General features: G+C 39.6%; 1 protein-coding gene across 3 annotated transcripts in view; it reads right to left on the bottom strand.

Moving 5' to 3' along the window:
• The window catches only part of DCUN1D4 (defective in cullin neddylation 1 domain containing 4), a 42,382-nt gene extending 26,394 nt beyond the window's left edge, over window positions 1-15,988 (bottom strand). For 2 of the 3 annotated variants that reach the window (XM_021528340.2, XM_021528430.2), the window contains exons 1-3: window positions 15,855-15,988; window positions 6,026-6,096; window positions 5,068-5,107 (exon numbers count right to left, since the gene is read on the bottom strand). In XM_021528340.2, the coding sequence (XP_021384015.1) occupies window positions 5,068-5,107; window positions 6,026-6,096; window positions 15,855-15,879 (136 nt within the window). In that variant the 5' untranslated portion in view covers window positions 15,880-15,988. Of the gene's footprint in view, window positions 1-5,067; window positions 5,108-6,025; window positions 6,097-15,854 lie in introns of those variants that run through there. The other variant, XM_021528509.3, reaches the window with a different exon arrangement.
• Window positions 15,989-17,099: the final 1,111 nt, after the last annotated feature.

Raw genomic sequence — 17,099 nt, 5'->3', positions numbered from 1 at the left:
TTATGCCTGCATATTAATGATACTGAAAAACTGTACTCTCATAAGTTATTGAACCTGTGATACTTTATCTTTCATATCAAATTTCTAAAGACTCTGCCAGTAAGTATTTTTTGTAAGCCTACACAGACTAAAAACACTTAAGATGACAGCAGAACTCAACAGATGGCTAGAAAGAGCCAACAGACTTAAGACACACACTGAACTTAATAAATGAAAATGTGATAGTGAACACCTCTTATGCATTTACTTAAGTATAACCTGTAGCTATCTCATTCCTTTGAGAGCAAATGGATTGTTTTTAAGAGCCTTTCTTTTAAAAAAGTAAAAATCCATTTGTGATGGCCACAGGTATTGGATGCTGGTAAAATGCAAGAAAAAAATCATACATCCCCTTCACCCTCCACAAATCTGTGCAGTTGATTGTGAAAAGAAATATGCAAGGCCTCTGTGAAAAAAGAAGCAGAGCAAAAGAAAAAAAAAAGTAAAATAAAGCAGTTATAGAACAGAAAAATCATTTTGTCAGACCTGCAACCCCATACAAACCAAATAATTTAACTCAAGAATTCCTGCTTGGACTCTGCCTTCTTAAATGATAGGACATTTTAAAGAAGATTGGTGAACTTGTTTTGAAGGCTTAAACTGATCACAGAATTCTCTACAACCCAATTTCTCCAATGACTCCTATAAAAAACTTGTATCCTCTTTGGTTTGAATGTATCTAGTTGCAGCTCTCAAAGGCACAGAAAAGGGAAGGAAAGAGACAGCTCAGAAATTGGAAGGTGGCTATTAAGTGCACACATACACTGCCCTCACACACTGACAGCACACAGACACCAGGTGGACACACAGATTGTAAATACTTTCTGAGACTTAATATCTTAATAATTGAGTTTTGGAGCAAGTCTTCACTAAACTTTAGTTGCTAAATAATCTCTAAACTACTAAAATCACAATGTGAGGATTTAACTTTCAAAGCATTTCTTTTGTTACTAAAATTGGTGTATTAAATTTGAAGGGCTGTTATAGCTTCTCTGTAACAGCAGCAGAATATTTATTTCATTTTCATATAAAGCTAAAAATTATCAGTTTGAATTTTTTTACTTTGAATTCCTGCAATGTCTTTATTTACAATACAGCTCACTAAATAGCAATATTATCCTTTCTTACACAGAGCTTTCTAATGCTAAATGTAATTTTACGTCTAGCAATGCACAGCTAACTTTACTTCCCAAAGATCTGACTATCTGCAAACAAAAGTGCAGCTACCTCTGACTAAATGCAAATTTGACAAAATTTTACTTACCAAGAGCAGCTTTGCTGAAGTGATTACCTTCAAAGTTTCTCACTCCTAGGCCTCAACTCAAGAATGGCAGAACTCTTCTAGTTCTTACTGGTTTTTTGACACTTTAAGCTAGCATTTGCAAGGTAGAGCCTCCAAATGGCTGCTGAATAGACTGCCACCAGCCAAAAGCCTGTCGAGTTTAAATGCTGTTTGCCAAACATCCTACTGAATACTTCCAAATTTACAGGAGACAGCTTCCAAAGGGAAGTATCAATTCAAGAGCTAAAATTCACCCTAGAAAATTTAAAACAATATATAAAATAAAACCCACAAGGGAGGCATAGTCCTGGAATAGCAACAAAACCAGAATAAACAAAAGGGAAAAAAAGTCAATAAAGAACTCTACAAGCTGTGTCCCTACAGAAATGATTCAGAGGCATGGAATTTTCGCCTTCTCTAGATAAAGCCTGTGAGGAATCCTGCTCTTCTGATGCTTCAGTAGGAGGATGCTTCAAAGGAAAAATAAGTAGAAATTTTGAATGCTGAAGCAATTGGTAAGATATAGCAGATCACTTAATAATGCAACAAAATGACCACAAGTACAATTAACAATCATCAGTTTTCAGACACAAGATGAAAAAACTAAGATATTCATCAAAACATTAAACAACTTGCAATCCTGTTGCAAAAGGAAAAATCATCTTCTCTGTCTTGAATTCCACACTACAGAACTGCTCTGGACTCAAGAGGGGTTTCTTCTCTAATCAAACAAAAGAAAATACAGCAGAGGCAAAAGCAATTTTTCCCTCTCCAAAGATTCATGAACAGCAATGAAGCCCTCTTTTTGTAGAAGATATTATCTCACTGTTTTAAACAAGCCAGGTGACAACAATAAGCATACTTTTAAAGACTTTTTAGTCTGGATAAGTAAGTCACAATTTAATTACCAAACCATGACTTTAAGCTATTAACAAGCTGCTAGATTTGTATGACATTAAAACAACTATTATTTGAAATGTGAGTTCTCCAAGTTAATGCACATACATAGTAAAAGAAAAATTGTTTACAGAATCTGAAAGCCTGATGTTCTTACACCTACGAACAGGTGAAAAAGCCAAGCTGATGACACATTTGAAGTCCCTCTTATTTTTCAGACAGATATGCATACTAAATGATAGCATGTCAGACTGCAATCATTGTTGGGGACTGGAATTTTGAAAAAAGATCCATCTTGGCTCTCAAATCACTGAAGGAATTTTGAAACTGCCACTTTCCTGTAGTTCTTTGATGTTTTAAGGCCTGGTTACAGAAAGGAACTCTGGCTAATACTTAGAAAAGATACAATTTACTTCAAGTAATTTAGATGTCCAAGACATTTTCTGTTAGCTTAGAAACAACTGCATTGAAGTAAATGTTAATATTATCATTAATAAATATTAACCTAAGATTTTTTAAATAGTTTTTAGAAATCCCAATCAAATTTAGATATGCATACATGATTAAGTCATCCCAAAAACAAAGTCCACAACGTAATGACAATAACCCAGATAATTATGTCTATAAGAAAACGAACAGCAATCCTTAAGGATAAGACCTGGGCCAGAAGATTTAGCGTTAAAATAATCTCAGAACAATAAAAAATCTTGACATGGGGTTGGCAATACTCAAACCTTTTGCAACAGTTTTTAATCTGACTTTCAAATGAATTCTAGACATAGAATCTCAAATTCACAGCACCTATACAGTTCTATAAATTGTGCAACAAAATTAATAGGTCTTGACAACTTCTTACTGGAAAACAGAAGTACCAAAAGTTCAGGCACATTGAAAGCAAACCATTTTCAAAAGTAACTATGTGAGTGTCTCCAAATAAGATGTTTCCAAAGCGTCAAGTCCCATACAAAACAGAAACAGAAGACTTCTCCGTACTACATGCATGATGGCCAAAATAGCTCCTTAAATGTGTATTTGTCCTCATATGAGTCAAATCAAACACACATTTCAACTAAACATGCCTGGAACTTATGCAAACATTTGGGCTTCATCTCTTCGTACAAGGAGACATAAAATAGGGCAGAAGCATAAGAAATAGTAGAAATAATATCTGAAGATGAGGAGGGAACCTGGTATTATCAACCTTTACTTTTGGTTCTCATTTCATATTTGTTTCTAGTTTGAAAGGTTCTTTTACAACTATTGCAAAAAATTGTACTCTTGAGTGGGGATTTTGTGCCCCAACTCATTCAACAGGCATGTTCACACTTTTGAAACAGCTTAATTCAAACAGCATGCAGGCAAGAGGATACTGGCTTTGATTAACGTTTTATACTGACACTGATGGTAACATGTTTGATCACTTCCTAATAGAGGTAATGAGAGCACCAAGGCTGGTTTCTTATATTTTATGACAGAAATGCTAGGCATGAGGTAAGACAAATTCCAAATACCTCAAAGTACATCAGCACTTACTGATTAGTGACAGAAGGGGACTACTTCAATGCTTCACAATGGGTCTTGGTGATCAAAAGTAAACAAAGATTATAGAACACATTTTCATACACAAAATCAGTACATAGCTGTTCAGTTTAGATCACCTGGGTCACACAGGAGAAAATGCCAAGTCTCCATCACAAGATGGGAGAGGACATCAGTTTTATAATATGGGCATTAAAATCTCTGTCTTCAACTATAGTCACAACCTCTTTTTTCAGAGGCTTTTCATTTACATAATGAGCTAATTTCAAGTATCAAATCACTAATCACAATAAAAGAAAGTATTTCAGAGAAGCCTTTTGTGGCTAGAGTAAGAGTTCAAGCATGATACAATGTCACCTGCTGCTGTACAGAGGAGAGTGCAAAATCTCTAAGTGAGTTCTGCCCAATCCCAAGCAATGCAGTCCTATGCATCTCTTCTCATTGCTTGAGGCTAAGAGTGTGCTAGATTTTTAAGTGTGTGCCAGAAATCTCCAGGAGGAGCTGACGGCTCTCTCCACTCTCCTAAATGCTCAAGGTAACATCAGCAAATATAGCCATCACCCCAGGATAGTGAAAAAGCTTTGAGTGAGGTGGTAAGACAGACATGGTCAGTTTTAAAGAATAGTTCTGCTGAGTGAGTGATCAGGGCTTGAAGGCAGTGCAAAAGGAGGTAAGAACTCTTGCAACACATCATGTTACAAAGCTCGAATGCTAACAAATCAAGAATGGCAGGAAGCTGGTACCAGGCACCTGAGAAGACTACCTCAAAAAATTATGACCTTTCATAGAACAAAACACAGATATAAACCCATAAATAGGTAGTACTCAGACACTGACTGAAAACCTGCACAAGAAACAGAAATACCCTGCATCAGAACCAGTCAAGAAAAAAGCAGATTGTTTGGAGCACAGCATTTAAACTCGGTCACGGGCATCAAAAGAGCCAGAAGAGGTCTTGCTTCTACTCTGTTCTCACTAATTCTCTTTCAAGACTCAAAACACTGTAAGAACATGGATATTTTGTAGCCCAACAGGCTGAGTCCCAGGAGTGAGAGAAATTTTTCATTAAGTCTTCTAAACTAAGAGACAGTAAAATTACAGATACTGCTGAAACATGTTCAAGTCCTTCATAATTTGATAAATTACAAGCAAAAATGCCTATTTTGAAAAAAAATAAGAAACCCAGGCACTTGTTTCCTAAAACTCCTTTAGCCTTCTAAAACATCATTTTCAGTTATGTTAAAGAGACTTGTTTAATAAAGCGTGTTTAAATTGTTTCAATCTATTTTTACTCCATCTCTATTAAATACCTGTCTGGTGATCGTCTTGACCAACGTCCTCTGTCAGATTCTGCAAAAAACAGGAATGACACAGTTAAACAAGATTCTTCTGTACTATTTTTAAATTTTACTTGATGTTAATATTCATCCTAATTACTTAAGGATCATCTACCTAAGATTGCAGTCTTTGTGCTTTCAGCTCATATTTACCTAAAAAGTTACACTTGCAAATTTATCTAAAAAGTTCAAGTAAGCTAAATTTGATATATATTTTTGAGTTTTTTCAATCAAAACCATATCAAATTATTTCAAGAGTGGAATAACTACCCATCAGGCTGGGAATTGGCATTATTTTATCAAATAATTCCACCAATAAATGCAGCATTAGAAAGACTGAATTTACCATTTAGGACAGAAATGGTTTTGCTTAACGATAAACATACAAATGCGTTCTAAAGGAAACTGATTAAAAACCAACTGAAACCTTGGAAACAAGTTTACCCCCTTCTTCAGGCAGGGTCTTTTCCACTAAATTTGCAGTGTACACACAGAAGCTGTAACACCATTTCCAGCTATGGTTGTAATAAAACAAATGTAAATACACACCACATAAGCAGGAAGAGCCTTCACAAAAACTTTGTTTCACATTTTGCATGGGTGTAAGAGGTCAGCTTGCTCTTTCAATATGTTTTCCAGAAGAACTGCAAGAAACTGGGTAACTATGATGATTACCATCACTTAATGTTTCCAAGAAAGCTTCTTGTATGAGGCAAAATCCAATGTTCAAACAAAGTTCAAACTCCACTCTGACCTCTGGAGAATAATCTTTCACCTTTTGCTTATCTTTTCACCAATTCAAACCCAACAGCCTTTCATACAACAAGGCAGTTATAATTTTTAGAAGTGTAATCACTTAATGATTTAAATAATGACATATTCTGGACCAAAGCCCTAGCTATTTTGCTAAGAGAAAATGGCAAGTCATTACCAGTCTATTGAGGGTGTGGTAAATCTTGTGAATATTTGCCAGTGTTGATAGATGAGAATTCAGTTGAAAATCTAGAGAGGAGGAAAAGAAAAAAGGTTTTAAATTTCTGGTTTCCAAATGCAGCAGTCATGATGTTCCGGCATTCTGGCTATTTAATAAAATCATCACACAACTATAAACTAGAAGTCAGCTCAACTTTTTCAGCACTGGCATTTTCAATACTTGAGTGGAACAACTGAAATCTGCAAAAATATGTCCTATGTATGTATTCTTCTTATGGCATAGATGACCCTTAGCAGAAGTATAGGTAACTGTAGCTGAATTAAAAAAAACTTTTTTTTTTCCCCCTGATATTTGGAAACATTGTAACTTCCATGTTACCCAGTCCTTCTGTTTCATCTATTCCAAAATCAAGTACCATGTAACATTCTAAAATCATTAATAAAAATCCTAGTTTTTAAAATATCAGATTTTATTAATACACATGTACTTGCCTTTATATTAATTTCCTTGCAAAAATAAGTGACTAGAATACACTTGTGCAGTTGAGATACGGCTTTTTAATAACAAACCAAAGATTACAATACAGCAGCTGTTAAGACAACAGCCAAAAAACTAATAATGAAATATTCTGACACTTCTTGGAAGAAGCCATAGCATAGATGTTAATTTTGCTTCCACACTCCAAATATAAAACACTTGAGTCTGCTTCAGTTGCTAAAGAGGAAGAACCTAATTTTTCTCTATTCTTTTGAATCCCCTATTTTTGCTAGGAATGTGGCAAGAACAAAACTTGCAAAAGAACAGCTAAGATCCAGCTAGAATGCAGGCAAACCAAGAAGAATCTCAGAAGTTGAACACAAACCAGCCAAGAGGGCTTAAAGACAGTCAACTACTATAGAGTATCTCCATTTAAACTAAAAATAAATTAGCTACCCTGTGGGAATTCTCAGTTCAGTCAGAGAGAAAATGAAGGTTTCTAACCAAGCAGAAGCCTGGGAAACCGTTGGGAAAGAATGTAAATCTTTATCTCTCTTGTTGTTCACACTGTTTACAGATAAGTTCCGCCACTGTGCGTCATTCACTGCATGCCAATGGTGAGAGTTGTTTTTACTCTAGGACCAATAGAATTGGTCTAGACAAAGCTCTCTATAAAAAGAGCGGTGTATTTGAAATAAATCAAAGTTCTACTCTCTCGCCTTCTGATCTGAAGTTATTTCATGTCCTGCCTCAACAGCGTCACTACCCCACTAGAACTCATGTGCCAAAACACTCTAGAGAAATGTACTGTACGATAAGCAAAGTATTCCAAGCAAATTGTTCTATATGTGAAAAGCTTCTGTATGTGCCTAGTTTCACTACCCAGCTAATGCACTACAGCATTTCTAATGAGACGTTTAATTTGGCTTTGCCCAGCAGCTGATACAAGATGCAAGTAAGGTCAAAAAAATAATTCCCTTATTTCCATCCAGAGCATTTCAAAGGAATGCTCTCAAGATACACTTAAGATGATCCAGATAAACAAGAATCATCATTAAACATCCGACTGCCAAGTCAGTGAACCACACTGCTACGAAGTTAACAAGTGGAGCTGAAGATACTGCCTGCTCTAAGTGTACTTGTTACACACATCTCTGTGGAATTCTCTTGCCACAGTGACTTTAAAAAAAAAAAAAAAAAGATACTTTTAGGAATTATACACTTCATTCATTACGTTAGACAGAGTATTATTTAATTAACTGCTACCTATTTCTTAACATGTTGGCCCCAATCCGCCCACAGCAATACAATTGCTCTAAGTCAGAAGCACCACAAATGGAATCTCCAACTTTAGCTAACCTTATATATACAAAGACAATCCAGATCTTCTTACCAAGCTACAATAGGAAGTTCTTGAACCTTCAACAGGGTGTTAAGAGATTTTTCCTGCATTAAATGCTCAATAAAGTTCTATTTTTGCTAGTCAAACAATACTAAGCAGAACCATTCTGCAAGAAAAAAATAATCCTGAGTTTCTTAGCCAATCCTCAATTCAATATAAAGCAATGAGAAAAAACAAAAGGAGAGGGGGGCAAACAGGGATGAGCACAAGAGAAAACATAAAAGCCATTCTGAGGAGGGCAAGATTAAAAAATTAAGATTTGATTTTTTAACTGGCAGATCAGACTAAACTTTCTGGAGTATAAATTTTACAGTTGCCCTTGCTGCTTAGCCTAAAATCTACAAAGAACAAAGAGTGGTTAGAGAAACCAGTTATATCTGGAGGTAAGAAGCTGAGAGCACTAAGCAAATATTTATTTATTCTAATGTAATATTAACTTTAGATAGCACTCTTAAAAATGGTTGAAAAAATACTCTAACAGTAGGATTATAAATATATAGGTGTCACCTTTGAAACAAAACATACCTAGGCACTTCAAAACACATAGTTCATGCCAGTATGTTTTACACTTCCACTAAAAATACCTGTACAATTTTAAGCTGCTGCTTCAGAAATAAATTACATAATTATGATGGACTTAGCAGAATTACACAAATATATTTTCCAGTTCTAATACAAGAGATATCACACCATACACCACTTGAACATGGAGGACCGGAATACAATGTTTTCTTTCTTTCACAGGGGAAGCTTCACAGTGAAGGGATATTATCTAAAACTGAAAACAGGCTTTTTTTACAGTTATAAAAAGCAAATGCAAGGAGCACCCATTAAATTAGGGAAGTTAAATTACAGTTCAGGTTATTCTCTGAATTGGTCAGTAAGTCAGTGTTTGCTTTATCTATAGTTCAAGAATGATACACAAAGTATCCTATGCCACTGTGAAAAAGCCTATTTTGAAAAAAAAAAAATGTAAGAAACAAAATCCAAAAAATAACACCTCCCATGCTCAAATAACACTATCTGGGAAATTAGCAAAATAGCACTGATCAGCAGTGGTCAAGATGGCAAACAACTGGACAGCTGGTTGCAACTGCATTCTTCAGGAACACACTCTATCCCCTCCACCTCCCAAACTTTCCACAAATGCTTATGCAGCCTCCAAAACTGTGCTTGCTGATCCCCTTGGTCGGCCCACTACACTTGGAATCTTATGCACTGAATAAACAAACAAACAAACCCTGCCATCCCAGTGCTCTGAATCAGATCACCAAGGAGCTGCAACACCAGCTGAGCTGGAGGAAGAAACAGGAAAGGTCTTCTGAAGTGGGAGCACAACAACCTCTTGTGGCAGCAGCAACGTGCTAGATGGATCCACCACCACCCCAGCGCCACCTCCAGAGGAGTGATACATCACAAGAAGCGCACACTCAACAGCTGGTTTTATGAGCTTTACACAAATAATGTCGTCCTGTGTGAAGCCATTATTCACCTGAAGACAAGAGCTCCAAACCACATGAACTGGTCTGAATTTTTTTTTTTTTCCTACAGAAACTGCATCTAGCTCTGGGGTCCTCAGCATGGGAAAGACATGGACCTGTTGGAGCAAAGTCACAAAGGACAACTGGAGGAACACATCTCCTATGAAGAAAGGCTGAGAGCTAGGGCTGTTCAGTGGGGAGAACAGAAGACTCCAGGGAGATCTCACAGCACTTTTAAGTGCACTTACAGTACTTTAAGGGGACTTCCAAGAAAGCTGGAGACAGACTTACCAGAAGAGCACGTATGACAGGACAAGGAGGAATGGCTTCAAACAGAGTAGGTTTAGACTAAATATTAGTAAGAAATTCTTTACTGTCAGGGTGGTGAGACCTTGGTATAGGCTGCCCAAAGAAGCTGTGGCTGCCCCAAGCCTGAAGTGTGAGGCTGGATGGGGCTCTGAGCAACCTGGTCTTGGTAGAAGGTACTGGTGCTCACGGCAGGGGGATTAGAACTCTATTATCTTTCAGGTCACTTCCAATTCAAGCCATTCCAAGACTCTGATGTACCACACAGTTTATTGACCTTGAATCAGAAGAAGGAAATCTGCTTGCCTTGTAAATAGAGAAAGATGATACGAGGAAAGTTTGCTATGACTTTAAGGGGTATATGTTAAGCATACGTGTTTTGTTGATTAAATTATTTTTCATGCAAATGGTAGCTGATCTTCAGTGAGGTCTGAAGCAATGGAAATTCCACATGGTATTAAATACTTTACAGTAATTCAGAATGTAATGGCTAAAAAAAAAAAAAAAAAAAGTAGAATAATTGCAAATCCAGAACCTAGAAAGGAAAGAAACGACAGAGCCAAAATAGTATTATGGAATTTAAATGTTGTCTGCAGTCTGTGATTAACACAATGTTAAGGGTTAAAGGCTGGGTTAGTCAATTAGTCACAATCATATACAATTTAAAAATAAAAAGAAAATAGTTTAAAAATAATTTTTAGAATATTATAGGTTAAGGTTTATACTATGGACATAAGAGTTACAGAGAGGTAAAAGAAGCAAGAGCTGGCTGGGTTTGCTTCCATAACAAACTAGAGAAAAAACATTCTACACCCTCTAATTAATGCACACATTAAATAAAATACAAAAAAAACAAAAAAATTCCAGGTAAACTGGACTCAAATACTCTTCCCTATCTGAAAAGAAAAAACTTTAAAGGTCAAATCCCAATTTTTTATTTTTTTTCATCAGACAGAGTAATGTGTTGCCAAACTATTTAAATAAAGATCTGAACATTAAAAAAAAAAACCACCACAGAAAACCACAAAGAGTACCTGCCTGAAGAAAACCTTTAAATTTCTCTAGCAGGAATTAAGTTAAGGCTTGGACAAAACACAGCTACAAGGCACAGTAAAATCTATTAAAAACCTAGTAAGAAATAAACAATAGTAGTAAACAAGATCAGCTGACTTCAAGTTTCCTTTAAAAGCTGCTGATTTTTTAAGCAAATAGAAAACCTATACAAAATCTCACTTTACAGTAGGTCTAAAAATAATTATCCCTAGTAGATATGCCATATATACAATATTTAAATATAGAAACAGCAGTAGTAATTACATAGTAGTAATTCTTATTACTGCTAAGATACAGCTGTAAACTTCTCAGAAAAAAAAATTAATGGAAAACACACATCAGGCAAACTCATACCTAAAAATTAAAATAGCATACTTAGGCTTTTATTCAATTTTTTCCTTGCTTTCAAGTAACAGAGATAGAAAAAAAACTTGTAGTAGTACTGGCAATAATAGTTAAAAGTTCTGTTGCCTTAGTTACCTTTAAATAAGCTTTACTTACTAAAAAAATAATTCAATCTTCTAAAAAATATACCATTTTATATTCTGTAGCCTACTTACAGAATTATTCTAACAGCAATACTATTCATATTGATGAATGATTAATTGATTAATGAACTTAGAAGTTCAGATCTGAAACCTACACTCAGTGAAAGCACTCAACACTCATGTTCAGGAAGCAAAATTATTGTATTAATTTTTAAATACAGAAGCAAAAAGAAAATGTACAAGAGTCTTATTTACACAAAAACTTAACAACACACCTGAAGACTGAGAATCCCAAACTGCAGCACAGAGAAGATAGGAGCTGACTCTGCGTTCCTGTCAAATACAGGCTTAAAAATCTATTTCCAGTGTGTCTGTAGCTGCATCCCTGCAGGCAGTGACACTCTATAGCAGGGCCAACCTGCAGAAGAATTCTTTCTCCCAGTCCATCATGGGACAACTAACCCTTGGGTCAAGGGAGACAGAGAACAGGCTTGAAAAACAGGGTCTCCCTTGATTCGGCATGCTCAAATAAAGGGCATGATTCAGAAAGTAAGGAAAACTGAATTCCAGCTTGGAAAGTAAGGAGAAGCAATTAGATGGGATGATCCAACCTATCTTGAAGCGCATCAGGATCTAGCCATTAAAGCTGAAGACATGATTCTGCAGAATGTTTCTCCTGCCTGCACCCAGAACTGCACCAAGCTCAGAGCTTCTGCTGACACCAGCGGTATCCAAAACCCACAGTGGCAAATTTGTGTACATTTTGCAAACACAACAGCCTAAAGTGTTCTGAAGCAAAACACAGACTTGACTTAAGCTAGTAAATAAAAAACCTACAGAAAACTCAAACCCAAGCAACAAAATATGGTAGGAGTTACTATACACACTAAAATCATTTAAAGGTAAACATTCACATTCAACTCTTAACATTTGGTATTACCACTCAGAATGACTACTGCAACAAAATATTTTAAGATCACTGCATGCTACACAGATAGGAAAAAGCATAATTATTTTTTGCCCTCATAGGAACAAATGTTTATTTTACCTAGGTGTTTTTGGAGTACCTAATATGAAGGTTTGTTTACAAAAAGAGCTACAGCAGTTTAAAGTTAATTGAGAATTTTAGAGCAATTTAGGCAGTGTAAAATTTGTGTAACTGCTACTTTAGTTTGAATACATTTCCATTGACCTTAAATTAATTGAACGAGTAAGAGGAAGGCTAATTCTCCTATACTAATATATAGGATAAAATACTCTGCACAACTGGCTCATGGCAGGATTTGGGTTTGCTTGGGAGGGGGTGATTTTGGTTGGGTGTTTTGTGCTATATAGCAAAGACCTAACACTAAGTGGGTTTCTGGTGCAAAACATCAGCTTCCATTGATGAAAAGTGTTCATCCAGTCTAACACTTATTCTACCATGACCTGAGAGTTGTTTGCAAGCATTACTCTTAACTTCATGCCACATGTCATCTGGCATCCTACAAAGGGCATAAGGTAATACAAACTTTGTATCTTGTGCTCTAGCTAATTCAGCAGCAATGCAACCCTGTCAAGTACATGTTACGGGGGTATCCAGCACCGGGCACATCTGCTGTGTGGCTCACAATGGAGCTGCAACAGCCTAGGAACAACCATGCCAGTCAAAAGCATTACTGTCCCAGCTGCTTGCTTCTTCCTCCCTGCCAAAATTTGCTGACCCCACAGCTCTGCCAGCAACACAGGCCATGGCCACAGTCCCTAATCCACTTCAGGCAAGAAATCAACCTGTCAGTTTAGACAACTTAAGTAAATGGCAAGAGCTACTTTTGACTGAGTGGATTAGAAGTGCCCCTACAAACTACTTTACCAACAGAGCACGGGAAGCAGTAATCTACAGCTAATGAGCAGTAATGAGCAGCTGAGCAGACCCAGTCCCACAGTATACGCAGCGACACATCTGCTTCAAGTGTGTCACACCAGTCAGCTCCCCAGCAATAGCTAAAGCCTTGCAGCTTGAACTGTATATAAATATATAAAACCATCTATATACACACAATTTTATATGTATATACACACACACACACCCACTGAATGAACCAGTAGCTGTTTCTTTATGAGCCAAAACTAAAAATTCCATTTAAATCAGACCACGATTCTAAGTAAAACTAATTGGACAGTACAACAAAAATGCTGGCACATATAAATTAAGGGTTCTGCTTCAAGCCTGTTAGTAGTCTTGTAGTCTTACTTCCTGTAGAAGAAATAACCACACTATTAAACCCTCTAATATTTAAATTGCACACAAGAGATGAACACTTTCACAGGATGTACTGTACTTCTTAGTGCTATGCTTTTTGGCAAGCACAGGACAGACAAATTAAGTGAGTTATCTTCTTCTGCTTGAAGACACAAACAAAACTAGGAACTAATGCTTTGAAAAATCCCAAAGTCTTTGCTTTCAATACCTGCAAAGAAAGTGTGGGAGGAGGGGAATTAAAGAAAACAGGATTAATAATTCACTAAGAGCACAAAAAGCACTCAGAAAAAAATAAATTTAAATGAAGTGCTGCAATTACACAAATAAGAACTCATCCTGATACAACAGAATGAGGAGAAGCAGTAAAAATAAACTTTACCTGCCTAATTCAACCTATTACATGCTCTTATACAGAGAGGGTTTTTCTAATAATAGCTACAGGAGCTACAAGAAACTTTCAAGCAAACACGTTCAATAGAAAAAAGGAAAGTTGATTTCTTCATATAATGTAAAAGATGTTTTCTCAGAAAGTAAAACTGAGACTGAGCAAAAATGTATTAATGGAGTTTATATTATAAGAACAGATAAGGATCTAAGAAGGACCAAAAAGGTTGGCTCAAAATAAATCTCCAGTCAAGAGACTACTATAAACCAGCTTCTGTATGTGCAAAATTATGCTACGAACACTTCTTGCTTTAAGCATTTAGATCAATGAAAAAAACCCAACCACTGTGAAGCTAGAGAAAAATAAATTAGTTAATTTAGGAAAATATATCTATTTAAAACAATACCTATACAAGCAAAAAAAAAATTTGAGGCCCAAGATCTGATCACACCATAGAACATTTTTAATGAAAAGCCAGTAACAGCTGAAGACTGAGGGATACTACTCTTACTGTTTTCTGAAGACAAATTAAAATTTAAAACAATTAAAAATCACTATGTCACCTAATCATCCTACACGAGGGAGCCCTGGAATATTTGTAACTGTAACTCACACGTGTATATATTGAGGACCTGCATTTTTTTTGACAGGGCACATGACAAAGACACTGAACAGAAGGCATTTTCTAGAATAATTATCCTTCTATTTCTAATATGAGGCAATTATTTCTGCTTTAATGGCAGACTTCACCACCAACACATAACGACCCCTAAACATAAAGGTAAAATAAATCAAAACCACTAAAAAACTGATATAACCTTATGAGTTAGAGCCTTTACCAGGCTGCCCTTGTACAACATCTCAATCTGAGAAACACAGGAGGATTCAAGAAAATCCAGGCATTATGCAGCATTTCATTCCACCACTGCTTTCAGGACTTTGTCCAAAAGTCGTACCATCATTCACTGATGTATCAGCAAAGCTTCAATTTTCATTATCTTTCCCATAAGCAAGTTCTATGGTAATAAAGCATCTCAGAGCTGCAAATCCTTTCGCAGCGCGAACACGTTCCTGGGAGATTTCACAGGGACGTCGTTGTGGCAGGATAGCTTTGGGTTCGGGACGACCACCAGGTCACTGCAGCGGACAGTGCCTATCTCTGAGCCCCGGCCACCCCACGGCCACGCAGATGTGGACCCCCTGCACCATGCAACCCGTCTGCAGCAGGCTGCTCGAACGCACAGCCAGAGACTCTACTGAGGAGACAAAGCCCTCGCTGCGCTCCTTCGAAGCAGGCGGCGCGATGCGCCCGTGCTCCCCAGGGGACGGCGGGTCCGGCCGGGGGTCCGCGGGGCGGGGGCAGCGCGCCGCGCCGCCGCAGGGCCCGCTGGGAGTTGTAGTCCGCCACGCCGCCTCCCGCCGCCCCGTTGCGTGGGGCCTCCGCCGCAGGGACTCCACCTCCCACCATGCGCCGCGGCTCCAGTCCCCCGCACAAGCAGCCCTGTTCCCCCGCACCGGCCCGGCGGAACCCGCTGAATTCACCCCCGCCCATCTTCCCTTACACACGCAGCTCCGCAGCCCGCGCTCTCCGCGGCAATCCCGGCTCTCTCACAGCCGGCCACGAGGGCCGGCCGCAGCCTCACCCGCTCACCAGCTGGGTCTGGCGAACTGCGTCACACCCTCCGAGTGCCCCCGGCCCTCTCTGGTGCGGCTGCCCCTGCCCGCCCCCGCCCGCCGGGGGAGCGCGCTGAGGGCCGCGGGGCTGCCGCTGTCTCCGCGGGGGCCCCGCCGCCAGGCACGCAGACATCGCCCCGCTCCGCGGCGGCCCCGCACCCGCGGGCCTGAACCCTTTCCCGGCATCGGGAGTCCCGGTGGCGCGTTCGGCCAACCCTCACGAGCCAGAAGCAAGAGAAGGCACCCCCGGCCGGGCGGTTCTTTCGGCCGGGCAGCGGGGCGAGCGGCGGGCCCGGGCCCGGCCGCGGCGCTACTCACTGACAGCGGCGGCATCCGAGTGCATTTTCGTGCAGCGCTGCACACGCTGCCGGCCCGGCCCGGCTCCTGCCCTGCTCCCAATCCAGAGCCTGGGCACGGACACCCCCGCCCCGCCCACTGCCCGCGCCCATTGGCCCGAGCTGCCGCGGGACACGGCGAGTCTCGCCCTCCTACTGGGTGAGGCCGCTGCCACTCTGCCCCCGCCTGCCCCACACTACCGCCCCGGCCCCCCATTGGGCAGCGGGCAGGGCCGGCCACGCCCCTCTCCGCTCTGACTGGGCTGTGGCGCTGCCAGTCTTTCCCGGTCTTTAAAGCGCGTGCAAAGAGCACCACTTTGTGTCACTCGCGGCGCTGATTGGCTATGGGGACCAAGTGCCGCGCCCATACACTGATGCGATTGGCTGAGAGGGGGAAGGGGGCGTGGCCTGTGGAGCTGCCCCGCCCCCAGGGGCCGCGGTGGGGCCGGACTGCGGCACTTCCCAGTTGCTCCGTGAGCCCCGCGCGGGGCGGCGGGATCACCGCCTGCTCTGGGCGGCTTTCCTTGTTTCTCCCCTCTCCCTCTTCCAAAGGAGACAAATGGCAAGCTGCCAGCGCCCTGAACCGGGGGAGGAAGCCACCCTGCAGGTCATTGCTGCTTAGCATGCGGGTGCAGCATCCCGTGGCGTTCCAGGGATAAATGCCGTCCCTGGCGCTTCCCGGCACTGAAACACAGGTGCGAGGAGACTGCTAGAGCAGCGTCTGTGCACAGTGGAGGATTGTAAAGACAGAACTGAGTAATGAAAAAAACCCTTCCGCTAAAAGGTTAAGTTAACAGAAAGCCAAGGACTATGAAACTGAAGTAGTGCCAGATTTAAGGTAATTGTCCCTTTGGAGTAATGCATTAACATACAGTCCTGAATTAACTGATCACCGGCTTGTGTTTCTTTGGGTTTTTTTGTAAGCTTTGCCTTACTCGGTGAGTCAGAATGTGCAAGTGCAGATGATTTATTTTCCTTGTTTTCCATTGCTTGTTTTACAGAAAAGAGGGTGGAGTCCACAAAAAAATTAATCCGCTTTTCAAAAGTTATGGACTAAAACCCATGTCAGAGTAATGAAAGCTCATATTATTTGAAACTCGTACTCACTAACACGTTGAAATTATTTCTTTATAACTTCTGCCTGTGTCTCAGGATATTTTCCTATTTTCACCATCTTTTCTTGAGCTCAGTTGGTTGGTGTTAATAACATTAAGGTTGGAGTTCAGTC

This window comes from Lonchura striata, chromosome 4 (assembly GCF_046129695.1).
Source record: "Lonchura striata isolate bLonStr1 chromosome 4, bLonStr1.mat, whole genome shotgun sequence".
In the NCBI taxonomy this organism is placed as follows: Eukaryota; Metazoa; Chordata; class Aves; order Passeriformes; family Estrildidae; genus Lonchura; species Lonchura striata.
This window is presented reverse-complemented; position numbering and strand designations above follow the sequence as displayed.